This window comes from Lemur catta, chromosome 8, assembly GCF_020740605.2.
Source record: "Lemur catta isolate mLemCat1 chromosome 8, mLemCat1.pri, whole genome shotgun sequence".
Taxonomy (NCBI): Eukaryota; Metazoa; Chordata; class Mammalia; order Primates; family Lemuridae; genus Lemur; species Lemur catta.
This window is the reverse complement of record NC_059135.1, coordinates 49849280-49865525: the sequence shown is the minus strand read 5'-3', so window position 1 is coordinate 49865525 and position 16246 is coordinate 49849280. Positions and strand designations below refer to the sequence as shown.

General features: G+C 41.9%; 1 protein-coding gene across 3 annotated transcripts in view; it reads right to left on the bottom strand.

Moving 5' to 3' along the window:
• Positions 1-8819, bottom strand: part of NFE2L2 (NFE2 like bZIP transcription factor 2) — a 32162-nt gene extending 23343 nt beyond the window's left edge. Inside the window, exon 1 of one of the 3 annotated variants that reach the window (XM_045559437.1) lies at positions 8233-8819. In XM_045559437.1, the coding sequence (XP_045415393.1) occupies positions 8233-8277 (45 nt within the window). In that variant the 5' untranslated portion in view covers positions 8278-8819. Of the gene's footprint in view, positions 1-6924; positions 6948-7109; positions 7140-8232 lie in introns of those variants that run through there. The other 2 variants (XM_045559442.1, XM_045559440.1) reach the window with 2 other exon arrangements.
• Positions 8820-16246: the final 7427 nt, after the last annotated feature.

Here is a 16246-nt window from a genome sequence, read left to right as displayed (position 1 = left end):
CCAGGGGTAACCTTACCGTATCAAATAATACTGCTGAGTTAAGGGATCTGGACATGTTACTCTACCTGAGTAAATAAAAGGTACCTAGACTCTGCCCTTCCTAAAGCTTTCATTACTTTCTATGACCTTTCTCCCATTACCCTCTTGTTGAGAATAAAAGCTCTAAACAGGCTGCCATCTGGAGAGATGGTAGGCTTCCCTACAAGGACCAAGGCAGTAATATTCTGAGATTTCCTGAGAACGAACAGTAATAAATAAATAAATCCTGACCTCATGTTATCTCTGGAAGTCAGCGTACCACAGTTTTCCACTGGGGCTGGCACCCCCTGCTCAGAGCACTTGAAATTGTATGAAGGAGGGGTGGGGGGCTTTCTGGCAGGCACAAGGACGCTAAATATCCTGTAAAGTGGAACAGTCCTCCATTCCGAAAAGCAGTCCATCCCGTGTGCCGACAGCACCCCCTCTGGCAATCACTGGATGAGCTCCTTGAGTACGGACACTGTTTTATTAATCTTTGTAAAAGAGTCCTTCATTCTTTGGCAGCTAACAAAATGCCCGTAGTCATTAGACAAGGAAAAAAGAAAGAAGGGAGGGAAGGAGAAAAACAGGCAAGGGAAAATACAGATGATGGACATTCAGAATTCCTGTTCTGCCACCTGCGAGTGGTGCGGCCCTGGCCAAATGACTTAACCTCTTTGAATAGGTTTCCTCAGCCATAAAATGGAGAGAATACTCCCATCTCCATAGATTTATCGTCAAGATCAAGTAAGAGGTCTGGTATAGTACTAGCTGGTTTTCAGTGAATGTTAATTTCTTTTCCCTTTTCTTCTCCATGAAATTGCGAATTTTGTCTGTATTCAGATGTTGTGTTACACCAAAGGCTGGTTCTCTTTACAACATAGGAAGTGACTTGGTAACATGAACTGAAATGAAAGACTAATTGTTTCCTCAGTCTCCCTTATTATCTTCGCCAGCACACAATCACTGAAGCTTTATAGCACAATTGTACTGTTATCAGGTGCACTTTGGAAACCTGCAGCACAGGCCGAGTGGCCTATCCCTGGAGCCTTTCGAGAGGACATTACTGGAGCTGGTCCTTGCAAGCTCTGCCTGGCAACCCTGAGTGAGAAGGCCATTATGAGCACGGAAGTGTGCACTCTCCTCTGGGCCTGTTCCCACCCTGTGTGAAAGGTGGGTACAAAGGGCAGGGGCTAAGCCAGCTTTAGAAGGCCCCGCACCTCACCGTCAAATCTCTCAAGTGGGACAGCAGTGCCGCAGCACGTATACACACAGAGCATGCCAACGGTTTCCAAATATGTAAACCAGAAAGCCATTCAGGTAAGCACAGTAGCCACTGTGGTCAGGATATAAACTTGGACTTTTATCAGGCAGATACAGAGAACCAAAAAATGAAGTTGCTAAAAGTTGCCTTGAGATTTAAAACTTTTGTTTTTAATAGAGGAAGCCAAGGCCCGGGGATGCAGAGCTCGGAGCTTCCTCAGAGAGACAGGCAGTTTCTGTCCTGGCCTCCAGGCTCTCTCACACCCATCTGGGGTTCTGAGCATTCTATCCTCGCTGCCTTTTCTATGTGCTATTCCCAAATAATCTAGATTGCAGGTTATCATGGCCCAGATTCCTAAAAAAACATGGAACAATTCTACTCACCCACTTGGGGAAAGCCCTTTGATAACAAAGTTATCATGCAAATCTTCCCAAAGGATTCAAAAAGATCAAGTTATATTCACTGAAATTCGAACATTCACTGGGCATCTTGAAACACAGTTCCCAGATCTCAGTGTTAATCATAAGGCTGTGAAGGGCAGTGATCAAACATAAAAACATTTCCTTTCATGTTTTAAATAAGATGTCCTAACCAGATTTTCTAAATCACTATGTAGATACCAGTGGGTACCAAGCACTGAGGTAGGACCCCTAGGGCACTGGCTCTCAAACCTGACTGCACATTGGAGTCTCTTCAGACGCTTTAAAATATAGTGATGCTTGGGCCCTGCCCCCAGAGAGTTTGATTTCATGAGGGATGCAGCCTGGACATCAGCATTTTAAATGCTGATTGTGAGTCTAATATACAACAAAGTTTGAGAACCACTGCTGTAGGAAACAAAAAGAAATAGAAAAAGTAGGAACAACTCAAATGGTCATCAACTGATGAGTAGATAAATGTGGTATATCCACGCAATGGAATTGTATCCAGTCATAAAAAAGAATGAAGTACCCATACGTGTTACAACATGGTTGAACCTCAAAAACGTGCTAAGTGAAAGAAGCCAGTCACAAAAGGACATACACTGTGTAATTTCATTTATATTAAATGTCCAGAATAGGCAAATCCATAGATACAGAAAATAACTGAGTGGTTACCAAGGGCTAAGGGAGCTGGGGGGAACTGACTGCTAATGAGTATGGGGTCTCTTTTGGGGGTGATGAAAACTGATTGGGGGTGATGGCTGCATAACTCTATGAATACACTTAACCACTGAATTGGTTTAACTGGGTGAACTGCATCTCACTTAAAAATATACACATATCTATAAATTGAATGCCCAGCTCCTAAGGAGCTTACAATTTAGCTGTAGAGACAAAAACATAGATATACACAGGTAAGACAAGTATCAAAAAAGATTTTAAAAGGCCATTAAAGAGAATTGACTAAGTCATACAGAAAATAAAACTTATAAACTCAGAAGAAGGCATCAAAGCCAAAGTGATCAGTATTTTTCTTTTCTTATCCCATCATTTTTCTTTTCTGATCTGAAAAAGCTATAGAGTTTGGATCTTGTCAGTGAGCTGCATACTATAGGCCCCAAAGTCTCAATTCCAAGCTTAGGAAAAAGGAATGGCTATTTAGTATTGCTAAAGAATTTTTTAAAAATTCTTCAGAATACAGGCTGGTGATGAATTGTAATAACTCTCAAGAGTCATTTATCAACAGAGTCTTTGAAAAATGACTTGGTTCTTTAAATCCTACTTATGTCCTGGATTTGTCTTAAAGGTAACCACAGTTTGGGCCAAATAAACTTACATGCTCTCATACATGAAAAGACTGTCTTGTTTTGGTTTCTGGAAGAGGGGTTAGTGTAAGAATGTTAAGTTTGGGAACGTAAATATTACACATGTGAACGTATTTTTGCTTTCATTTACAAAAAACATACCATTATCAATTGATGAAGACTTGGCCTGTACCTTAGCCCTCTTAATAAATGTTCGTTGGCCTTATTTAAAAAGCATGTGGCTCCAGAATCAAGGACCAAAGGGGGGAGGGGAGAAATAAAAGTAATAAAAAGCAGGTGACAGTGAAATTTCAGTAACTCCTAGAAATCAAAACTCCTAGATTATCAAAATATAAACTCTAGTCTCCATTTATAGTAAACATTTTTATAGTCATAGATGAAAACAAGCAAGTTAAATGTTACATCTAGTAAACCTGTCCTTCGCTACTCTAGTGTGCAACAAATTTCAGTCAATTTTCAGAAGTGGCTGCCCCAGGCATTTAAAGACCCTGGGATTTACTCAGATCAACTTTTAGGCAAATCATCTGCAGTGTGAACTAAAATAAAATCTTAAGGCTTACCCCCCACTGGCTGACTGAATGGACCCCCTCCTGGCCAAAGGAATCTCCTAAAACTAAATTGCCTGCCAGAAGGAGGGAGATCAGACATGCCTCAACATGCCCTCCTCCCTTCTTGGGGACATCCTTCTTTTGTAACTCATTAACAGGCCTAAGGGTATGCAAGACAAACCTGCAGGTCCTCAATTTACACAACAAGTATGTATCTGGTGGCAACAAAGCTTCCTATCTTTAGCCAATTACAAGTCAGAGAATCTTTAAACCCACCTATAACCTGTAAGCCCCCACCCCCTTTGAGATGGCCCACCTTTTCGGGCCAAACCAATGTATGCCTCCCACATATTGATTTATGATTTTACCTGTAACCTCTGTCTCCCTGAAACGTATAAAACCAAATTGTAACCCAGCCACAGCAAGTCCACTTGCTCAAGGCTTCTTGGGCATGGCTCTGGGTCATGATCCTCAAATTTGGCTCGGAATAAATCTCTTCAAAATTATTTTACAGAGTTTGGCTTTTTTCCCTTTAATAACAGGATGCTGGCCGGGAGGGGTGGCTCACGCCTGTAATTCTAGCACTCTGGGAGGCCGAGGCGGGTGGATCGCTCAAGGTCAGGAGTTTGAGACCAGCCTGAGTAAGAGTGAGACCCCCGTCTCTACTAAAAATAGAAAGAAATTATCTGGCCAACTAAAATATATATAGAAAAAATTAGCTGGGCATGGTGGTGCATGCCTGTAGTCCCAGCTACTCGGGAGGCTGAGGCAGTAGGATCGCTTGAGCCCAGGAGTTTGAGGTTGCTGTGAGCTAGGCTGACTAGCCCCGGCAACAGAGCGAGACTCTGTCTCAAAAAAAAAAAAAAAAAAAAAAAAAACAGGATGCTAAAAGTCCTGCAGCGTACTTAATTCAGACAAATATAACAATAATTCTGAAAACAATTTGTTTAACAATAAGTACTAAGAAATAAAGTATTTAATTTTGAAATGTACTATTCTGAAAACCCCAACTAAGCTTCAACTAGATAGGCAAGCCCTTATGCTTGCTTCAATTCATAAGTGCCAAACCAGGGGATTAGTGTTTAATTTGGGCCAACAGGTTTCTTCTAGCTGTTTTCAACTCAAATTCTCCCCATTCTACCTACTTTCTTTCAACCTGGTTTAACCCTGTCTGCCACACTCTTCACCATATCCTCATCATTACCAAACATTTTTAATCACTACTTCAAAATATAAAAAGAGCCCATGGAACAGGAGAATGTACCAACTAACAAGGTAAGCAAAGGCAAAGACTCTATCTAGTAGCTATGAAATTTAATTAAGAAAAAAGGAAAACGGTCCCTGAAAAACGTGAGGCAGTATCCTGGGCACTGCTGAAATCCCTGGAGTTTTAAAAACTATTGTTATGTTAAGAAACAGTCCTGCCTCTCTAAACCCACTTAGGCTTCCGTGTCTTCCTTAAAAGGACCATAGGGGGTAATTCCATTGTTAGGTTGCATTTACCCTCCCCATATTTAACAAGGTCCACCTCTCCCCTCACATACAGTTATTATAATAAATATATTGCTAAGTAGAAATGGTACAGACACTAATCTTTTAAATTCCTGCCTCTTCTTCCTCTAATTTTCCCCAATTCATCCACTTTTAAATAAAAGTCTGAGCTTTTCTTCCTGTTTAAAGTTTAGTCTTGGTCCAGTTTGGAAGTGGTGATTAGGAGCCCCCAGGGGTCAGACTACCTAGGCTTGAATACAACCTCAGCCACTCAACAGTTGGGTCTCCTTAGCAGGACTCTTGGCTTCTTTCTATGCCTCTCTGCTAACCTGGAAAAGGGAGATGATAGCATTTCCTGTGAGGTTACTATGAACTAATGCACGTGAAGCAATTATATTGCCTGGTACTCAGAGAAGTGCCCAATAACCTATCTATTATATTATCATCTTAATGCCAAATTCTTCCCACATATTAAGAAGTTAACCCAGGTTCAAGGAAAAATTAAAGAAGAAATATTATTTATGCAAAACCCCTTTTAAATGTTGTCAGCCAGGACAGAGAAAATTCCCAGAAAAAAATGTGCTTATAGTCCATAGGGTTCCTTTCCTCATGCAGCTTTAAGTGTAAAAATAAATATCAAGAAAAATGACGTATTTGGCTTTCAACTCTTCCTTGTACTCCTAAAGACAGTGTTTTCAAAGCATCGTTTATAAGCACCCAAGTTAAAAAGATTTCAAAATGGCCCAGGTTATTTTTAATGCAGAAAGACTGATGTGAGTTGTGCATTTATCCTCTTACATGCTGCTTCCACAATCTCTCAAGAGATTTTTTTCACCTATCCAAAAAGTCAAGTTGTTCTTTGCTTACTGTTCATTCAGGAGATGAAGCCTGTCCTATTTTTCTTCGTGTTTGACTTTTAAAAATAATCTGTCTAGTCCAAGATCAACTTTATCCCTCATCTACAAAAATACTTTTATCTCTCCAACACACACCGGAAAAGAGTAATGGATAGTCCCTTCCATCTAACGGAGATACACACTCTAAGGCTCTCCTACCAGCCTGTTTATCAACACATCCTGTGCACAGATGATGAAAAACCGTATCCTCATACCACTTCACACCTGGAGAGTTTCTTTGACAAAAGGTCAAGAACACTTTTGATTCTGTTCAAATCTTTCTGGACTATAAACAATGATTTAATAGGAATCATAGACATGAAATTTATTCTAAATTTTACTTGTTTTTCTTTCATAGTTTTCAAATATGCAAACTGATGACTGATTAAAAGGTGGAAAAGCTGATATTTTTATCAATTGAAAAATTCACACGTAAAGCTGTATGTATGTTTTACATACTTTTGTATATGGAATGTTATGTTACACAGTAAAGAAAAAAAATCAAAAATAATAGAGGGCTCTAGACTACAATTCTTGAAATTAGGAAAACTAAAGTTCATTTGCATCATATATCCTTTGGTCAAACAAGCATTCTTATAGATAACTCCTGAACAGCAGCTAGATCAGAAAGTACAATTTACTTTTCTTCATAGTAGTGGGAACCAGGAGAATACAATCCCAATCATTAATGGGTAAAGTTCAAGACAAACGAATTTAAAGGAAAAAAAACAAAATTAATACACTGTCAATAACTTAAAACTGTACATCAGATCTTTGGTAGCCTAAAACTTTAAGCATAAACATATTTACTATACCTATAAAGTTACACATTTCCTTGAACCAAATATTCTTGTCCTAAAAACGCCATTACAGAAAAAATTACAAATATAAATATCTACTCCTCTAAACGTTCCTACAAAGCATGAAAAGAAACTTGTTTTCACTTTAATAACAACTTACAAGCAAAGTTATCATGAAACCTGTGTCCCACTCTCGGCTCTTGCAAAAGAGGCATGCTAAGAAACTGAGGCAAATTCTCAACACAGAAAAGTTAAGTACCCAAGGGAGAAATAATAGCTGAAAGCAAAAAATTTAGTAACAGACTAAAAGCGATAGAAATTCTAATCTACACTCCCAAGTCTTACCCTTGACAGCACAGAACAGAATATCCTGTCTTACACATTTTGGAAAGGCAACTCTGAAATGCTAAATCCAAAGACAAAGCCGCCCTGGGGAAAATAACAATTGCGCAACAGATCAACAGCTCCAACATGTCCCTTGGCCCCAGCGCGGCGAGGTTTGCACGCTATAAAGCAGGAAAGGGCCCACCGAGGGCCGCCGAGACAGCCAACCGGCCACTGTCGCGGAGGCCGAGGCCACGCACGCGGCGTGCGCCAGCAGGAAGCACCCCGCCCGGAACTAGAAGTCCGCTAGCCTCGCCCGCACTTCCCGCCGCGTTGCTAGGGGCCAATCCCGCTCCCCGAGCCCGAACCTCTAACCCGGCCCGAGGAAGCGCGCGGGACCCGGGCAGGCCGCCGCACGTCGGGGCATTCGAGGGCGCTGGGCACTTCATGACCTCCTCCCTCCGCCCCGGAGGCTGGGCTTTCTATAAAACCCATGGCTGCCAAAGAGTGTTCGGAGTGTCTGATGACTTCGCAAAGTAGCACCCACAGACGGCCCCCCACGGCCCGCGCCCACGGAAGTCTTGGGGCGGGGGTCGGGTGCAGCGGCAGAGAAGGGGTTGCGGGTCCCAGCCCAGAGGAGACCTCAGCTCCCCCAAGAACGGCCCCGTGACTAGGCACATTTTTGCCAGCTCCGAGGCGGGGGAGCAGCGCAATCCGGCAAGGGCTGGGCCGCGCCGGCTCAGACCCACAGCGTCCGCCCCCTCCTGCCCAGCCGCCTGTGGGGCGGCTCAAACTCCGGGGTTCCCGCCTCCCTGCTCTGGGAGCCGGGGACGCGCCTAAGAGACGTCCCTTCGCCCCACGCGCGCGGGCGAAGTCCCCAAACCCCGACCCAGCCGCCCTCGGGCTCGTGGTCGGTCTGACCAACTGGCCATGTCCCCACTCCCCTGGCTGCCCCTTGGGTCCCCGCCGCCCCTCCCCGCCCAACCCTAGCGCAAGCGCAGCGGCTCCAGCGCGCGGCCGCTGCGGTCCTGGCTCCGGCCAGACGGCAGAAGCGGGCTTCGGCTGTCCCTCCCGGGCGGCGGTTCCTTCGCTCCCCTGTCCCCGTCCTGACACCACCGCAGGACTCCGAAGGCCCGGGCAGCACCTGCTGGGACTGCAGTCCCGGCGGCGGCAGCTCCAAGTCCATCATGCTGAGGTGGGGACCGTGTGTTGGACTCCTCGACGGCAGTCCTGCCCTGGCTGCCGAGGCGCGGCGCGGACAGGGAGGCACTGGTGGCGGTGGCACCGGATCCTCCGGGCTCCCCGGCACTCGCTGCTCGGCAACCCAGCCGGAGTCGCCGCCGGGCTCTGGCCTGCTCCGCCTCCCGCCCCATAGGGCGGGGCAAGAGCCTGGGCCTTCCTTCCCCCGCCGGCCGCGCGGGCCGAGCTGCCGAAAATCCCCCACCCCCGCCGCGGCTGACGCAAGAAGCTTGCGGCCTGGGGGCGGGATGGGGCAGCTGGCTGGGGTCCCAGCGGGTGGGGCGCCGAGAGGTGGTCCCCTTTAGCTCCCCGGGCCCCGTGCTCAGTTTACCCTGTCCGGCAAGTAAGGGCAGCGCCTCTCGCCCGAGAGATTAAGAGTTACTGGGGAAGGTCGCTCGAGTTCGGGCGCTTTGTAACAGTTTGAACAGTTGGAGCAAACACACCCGGAGACCCGGCAAAGGCGTCGGTATCAGAGCTGCGCCTCCCAGGTTTGAAGTTGCAGAACTTTGCTCCGCTTTATCGCACCCGACCGCCCAAGAGTGGCGCCAACCTGGGGGTGGCGGGGGCGGGAGCTAAAGGTTTGGACCCAGGCCCTGCGCACCGCCAACGGCCCACTCTCCCTCGGTCCTTTCCGGGGCTGGGGCCAGTGGGCCTTGCCCAGGGGAGATGCGGCCCGTGCTGGGAGCTCGTGCGCGCTCTTCCCGAACGCCCTCCACTTACTCCCACGTGCTCGCACTCCCGCTTGGCTCAGATCGCCAAGGGCAAACGGAGAAGTCTGTTAGGGTCCGAGAGTGGTCAGTATTGCACACCAAGAGCTGAGTGAAAACGGGAACCCCGAGAGCTTTCTCTTCCTACCAAAGTACACAGACCACGCCACAGGTGGCGTCCTTCAGTGATGCAGTGTGTAATACTACAACAGGCTATAATCTTTACAGATTTCCTTTTCACGTACTCAAAATATAGTAAAAAAAAAAAGTTATAAAATGTTTTGTGTAGTATGGGCTCGTTTTGTAAAAATATGTGACTAGAAAAAAAATTGAATGGTCACTCATATTAATAGCTGTACAGTCATGAACGATTTTTATCTTTGTTACTTTAAGAATGCTTTAAATCTTCAATGAATGTGTACTATTTTATATTAAAAACAATTATTTAAAAATTAATCATTGCCCACAGAAAACTTCAAGTATTAATATTTGAAACCAGGAATATTGTGAATGCTTACAAGATTTAAAAGAGGAAAGATAAATGTGTTTGTTTTTTCTCTCACACATTTACAATCTAACTCTTTAACAAGACTGGTTTTCATTTTCTAGCTTCTCGGAATTATTCAAAACCAGGTGAAGTATTAATAGATAGTACCGGCAGTGGTTTGTTTCATTCAAAAACTTCTCACACACACAAAGCCTTACAGTAGCAGAGCAACGCCCAAAAAACTGCAAAGAACTTACTTTCTCTTGGTTGCGTAATTTGACACTCCCAAGATTTAAGTGTAAATTTATATGTTCAAATATTCTTTGAGATAAGTGAAGCCTAAATGAATTACTTGTAATTGAAGCAGGCTTCTTGGACTCTTCTTAAATCCTTTCAGCTGTTAAGTGAAAACCCTGCAACATTATCTGCACGATGAAAACAAGGTAGGGAGAAATTGTTTACAAATAACCTGGCATGAAAGATGCAGAGACATAATAAGGAAATGACATTTCTGCATGGAAGAAGACAAGAGTATATTGTTAACAAGTCAAGTTACTTATTAAAACTACTACATCAGAAAAAGTAGCCAAAGAACTCAGTAGGTAAGGAGATACCATAGTCATATATGACATGGTTATTGCTCTCCAGGAGTTTATAATGCATTTGGTATTTCCTTGTTAAGCAACAGAATTTCCATTGGGTTTAGACTGAATGTAATAACCTTTTCTTTTACAAAACTGCAATTTGCTGGGTGTATGTTATTTCAGGCACCTGCAGAGTACATATTTTCAAAGGGAGGGGAGCAATACGATAAGAGTCTGAACATGTATAACAAAAACAAACACTAAGGAAAAGCTGTCTGGCATTGAACAGTGATTATTCAGTACAAGGAAAGGAAACCTCATTCTCAGACTACCCATTTCAAGGAGATGCCCAGTCTGCAAAATGTGACTGTCTTCCTGTGAGAGCCGGAGCCCTTGCTTTGCCCTTTAAACTTGAACATCATGCTATGGAAGCACAGATACTGCATGTTGAGAAGCTCCAGAGGAGCAGGGAAGAGGAGGTGCTGGTTTTTCTCTCCTGTCCTAGTGTTATGGGAGCCCTTTTTACTGCCAGCCTTTCCTAGCTACTTTTTTATTTCCCCCTGCCCCGCCCCCATTGGTTTCACATTCTATTGACCCTTGTTCATTTTCCTTGATGTCCGAATTCTTTGCTGTCTTTGGAGACAACCCTCCATACATGCTTGAGATGTGTTAGAATTGTGATACCATGCTCTAGAGTTCTCATAAAAAATAAACATCATCAAGTAAGCCTTCCAAGTGCATAAAGTTTTGATAATGGTGATGCACTGACCCATTTGTTCCACCTTCTTTGTGCTCTAATATGCCAAGTTGCAAGGCCCAAGAAAGTACCGACTGTTTCAAAATCCTCCATCTCTTTGTGGCTTCTTCCTCTTATCATCACTTCCCCTCAACTTCACTCTGTGTTGGAGCCAGAAAATATTCAGACTGTTCAAGAATTATAGTTGAAATTCTACTTTGTCCAACATATCGGATAGCAAGTTTCCAAAGGGGGCACCCAGTGAACCACCCTCCTTGAGGCAGTTGAGTAGTCCCTCCACACTGAATCAAGGCTGGCCCTGCAACTTGCTTTAACTTATAGAAGGAGGCCAAAAGTGACACTACGCCAGGTCTCATCCTAGGTCTGAAAAAGGCCTGACAGCTTTTAATGTTATACCTTGGAAGTCAGCCATCATATAAGAACTCTGACTACCCAGATGGAAAGAGAGGCCGTGAGGAGCAGTCATGGAGGATAAAACTCATTGGAGAGAGAGGCTATGTGAACCAAAGCACCAGACATGTGAGTGAAGAAACCATCTTGGATCTTCCAGCCCATCTAGTAATTCCCCCAGAGAAATCCATCTCCAGCTACTATCTGATTGCAACCACATATAAGAGACTCCAAGCAAGACCAGCAGAAGTATGCCTGTCTGAGCCTAGTCAACCCAAAGAATGGTGAGAAATTATAATAAATAGTTTTCAGTCACTAAATTTTGGGGTGGATTTTTTTTCACAGCAATAGATAACCAAAACAGCACGTGATATATTTACTATCAAAGACAAGGTTTCTTCTGGCTGCTTTTTGTTTGTTAACCATCACTGGGGGGCACAGATAGCAATGATCTTTGTGATTTAATAGAGTCTCAGACCCTCAGAAGGGAACTGACTTCCCTGGGAATAAGGAAAAGTATCTTTCTCATGATATATATACTTATTGCTACATGCAAAGTAAAAGACCTCATCACACCATGCATCAGTTTCATATCATTAAATAGACGATGGTAAGATAGTCTCCTTATCAAAATGCACTTCAGGAACACAGACATTTCATCAATGAAGTAGAAGGAGGTCTAAATGCATACAGAGGTTCTGACCTTGACATGACCTCATTTATACAAGTTATATAAGATACTTATTGAGAATGTGCTGAGGGAATTAAAACTTGAGGAGCAACCTGCTCAGTGGATAAACTGAACTCCAGCAGTATTCAAAATAATTGGTGTATTAATTTCAAAACACACCCATACCCTTGGTTCCTTGGTGTGTACGCCTCACTACACAAACTGCTGGTACAAAGAGCTGTATATCAGCAAAGCCAGTTTTAGTTCATGTTGTTTCCTGCTCATAATAAAAACAGTGCCCTGCAGGAACAGCAATGCAGTGAGTAAAGAGAAAAAACAGACCTTTTAAAGAGTCCTTTTGAATTACATGTGTTGATACCTATATAAATAAATATGCATAGAAAAAAAGTGAATGCATATACTTAAAAATATTAATCATAAGTATTCTGATTAGTTGGAGACCAATGATTTTATTTTTATTATTTTCCCCTGTTTGTATTTTCCTAAATAAACACACATTACTTTTAAGATAAGAAAAAAGGTGAGGGTGAGGTATAGAAGTGAGAAAAGAACACTTGCTTTTCTCCCAAACCACTGGGTTTATTTTATTTTCAAATTGAATTTTAACCACAAGCTTTCCAAATCTTTCCATTCTTTATTCACTTGAGTGAATCCTGGAGAATTCGACCACATCTTTAAGTATGGTTGTAGTAAGGGTCTAAAGATCTTTTTCTCTTTCCATTTACTGCTATATTCCCAAAGTTTCACTCAGCAGGATAGGAGTTCCCACACAAAGATGAAATTTTAAGAGTAGAGACTAAAAACTACAGTTTCCAAGTGATATGCAAAGTTGTTCACATATAACATTGCTGAGTGGGGAAAATAAACAAAATACAGAAAAACACTATGCCTAGAGCTAGGTCTTCAAGGCTGGTTCCCAAATACAAATAATGGGGGTAGAATATCAGATACTTTCATTTTCATCTTTGTGTTTTTCTGTATTTTCAAATCTTTACAGAAAGCATTTTTGTAATTAGGGGATAAAAACAAACTGTTTTCATTTGGGCAAACAAAAAGCAGAGTGGAATGAATGGAAGAGCAGAGCATTCTCCTAAACAGGCCTTGCATACAAAATCTGTAACATTCTTGGAGACTAGAAAATAAAAAAAAGATTTGCCAAGATATTTGTCTTCTGACATTTTCTATTCCATGGACTCTCATTTTGCCCTTTGAGTAACATTAGAATTAAAAGAAACCTTAGATATCTTCTGGCCCAGAGATGGAAAGTAAGTTTCACTTTGATTGACAATTCTGATCAATTGATAGTAGCTGCCTACAATGCTTTGCTGAGAGGTATTCAGAAACAGCTTCCCAATTTGGTAGAAAAAGTTCAGTGATTGATTAACAATGTCTGCCATGGGCACGGAATTATGAGAATGGTGGCACATTTCAGGTATTTCTCCCTCCCTGATCTAGTACAACCTTCTACTTTTACATTTGAGGAAATGGAGGAGTGAAGTGGTTATCAATGATCACAGAGCTAATTATTGGCAGAAAAAGGAACAGAATAACATTTCCTGACTTCTGGTATTATGTTCTTCATGTACAACAAATTGACTTGGACTTTTTAAAGCAAATCTAGTACTAGGCCAGACCTAAAGGGTAAAGTATAAATTTTATTTACATTATTAACTAGCACATTATTTTTGAAGGGGGTTAATAATCCAGTTTATTAATGATAATAATTATTGCATATACCTTATAAGTATTCCCTACAAATCAGGGAGATGTGATTAGGCCCAATATTATAAATCAGAGGTGAAAAAACAATTAAGTGATTTGCTCAGAGCTCAAGAAAATTATCTGAAAATGGCTGGTTCCAAAGCCTAAGCTTAGTCCACTCTAGGTCAGGTCTCTGTAGAATCTCTTGGCTTGTGCTGTATTTACTGAGAGTACTCACAGCAAAACTCCCTTAAGATTACATTTTTCCACATTCTGGCTAATTAATTCCCCAAGGACAGAATGATAAAGTATTTTTCACTAGAGAGAAAACTTGCAAACAAATATGAGAACAGGATTTCCACATTTAAGAATTTCAATGTGAAGGGTAGGGAGAATGTTAATAGGCACTTTGCAACCCTAACCTCTCCACCTAATGGCAGGTTTTTCTATTTTTGTGTTTTAATGTAAAGATCTAAGAGCAATGTATAAAATATACTGATAAAACTATAAGCTATTGCAACCCTTGCAGTTCTTTCAATAAGTTAAAGTCCTCTAGTTGTATGCTTCTGAAAAGCCTAACATGTAGGTAACTGTAATGTCAGTTTAGAACTAGCCCTCCTGGTAAGATTCAGGTAAATGTTCATCACATTTTCTCTCTTCTGATGAAAGATGTAATATTTCAGTCTTTGGAGTTCATAAACCTTCAAAAGTTTGTGATGGTAAATGTATGAATTCACTTGCCTTTTTTCTCAGCTAACATTTAATATATACTTACTGTGTATCATAATGCTAATTTTTAGATTTATTTCTTGATAACATTAGTGATATGAATGGCAACAATAACAAAATAAAAACAACAAATATTTATTGAGTGCTCTCAGAAAACCAAAAACATAGGTACGTTATTACCCAGTTTAGAAATGAGGAAACTGACTGGAGAGGCTAGATAATTTTATCTATGGTCAAGCATTTAGTAAGTAGCTAAACAAGTCACTGACTTTAAAGTTTTGGTTTTTTTGGTATTTTTTTTTTTTTTTTTTGCTTTTTGTAGACACGAGGTCTTGCTATGTTGCTCAGGCTGGTCTCAAACTGCTGGCCTCAGCCATCCTCTGACCTCAGCCTCCCGAAGTGCTGCGATTATAATAAGCATGCGCCACCATGCCCAGCATGACTTTAAAGTTCTTTTTTTTTTGAGACAGAGTCTCGCTCTTCTGCCCCAGCTAGAGTGCCTTGGCGTCAGCCTAGCTCACAGCAACCTCAAACTCCTGGGCTTAAGCAATCCTCCTGCCTCAGCCTCCTGAGTAGCTGGGACTACAGGCATGCACCACCATGCCCGGCTAATTTTTTCTATATATGTTTTTAGTTGTCCAGATAATTTCCTTCTATTTTTTTAGTAGAGACGGGCTCAGGCTGGTCTCGAACTTCTGATCTCGAGAATCCTCCCACCTCAGCCTCCCAGAGTGCTAGGATTACAGGCGTGAGCCACCGCGCCCGGCCGACTTTAAAGTTCTTAAGCATGAAGATATGCTGCCTCCCATAGATGTTTCAAAAAATTGCAAGAGTTAATGAGGGAATTCATATAGAAATGTTTTCTGAAATGTTTTGCCGAAAAAAATCCCAAAAATTTAAAAAACAACAGTTGAATACTCAGTGAGGGGCACCACAGGGGAGTTTGAGGGAAGACTAAGTTGAGTTAAACATGGATTCTATCCTTAAGATCCTTATAGTCTTGTAATTAAATGTTGCAATTACCCATAGCACTGGAGTAACTAATGCTGCAGAAGAGGCAGGCTAATTGATCTGCCCAACCTAATGGCAGAGAGTCAGTGTTTTCTCCTTTTACTTTATGCAAAATTGATGTTTTTTTAAAAAAAACAGCTTTAATGGGATATAATTGAAATAGAATTAGTAACAGACACATAAAGTATACAATTTGGTAGGTACACATACACACACACACACACACACACACACACACTCCCCATGAAGCCATCACCACAATCGTGATAATGAACATATTCATCATTTCCAAAAGTTTGCTTGTGCCTCAAATTTTTTTTTGTTGAGATGGGGTCTCTGTCACCCAGACTGGAGTGCAGTGGCTCAATCATAGCTCACTGTAACCTCAAATTCTTGGTTGTACCTCAGTTTTAATCCTGCTTCTCCCTGCTCCACTTTCCATCCCCAGGCAACCACTGCTGTATTATTTCTACTGTAACTATGAATTAGTTTGAATATTCTATAATATCTATCATAAATGGAATCATATAATCTTTTTCACCTGACTTCTTTGACTCAGCATAATTGAAATTCATCTGTCTTGTATATATGAATAGTTAATTCCTTTTTATTATTTAGTAGTATTCCATTGTGTGGATATACTACATTTTGTTTATCCATTCACATGTTGATAGACATTGGGTTGTTTCTATTTTTTAGCTGTTACAAATAAAGCTGCTGAACACTCATGTACAAGTCTTTGTATAAACAAACATTTCATTTCTCTTGGGTAAATACCTGGAAATAGAATGGCTGGGTCATATGGCTGCAGTATGCTTAACTTTATAAGAATCTTCCAGCCCTTTACCTAAGTTAGTTGTAC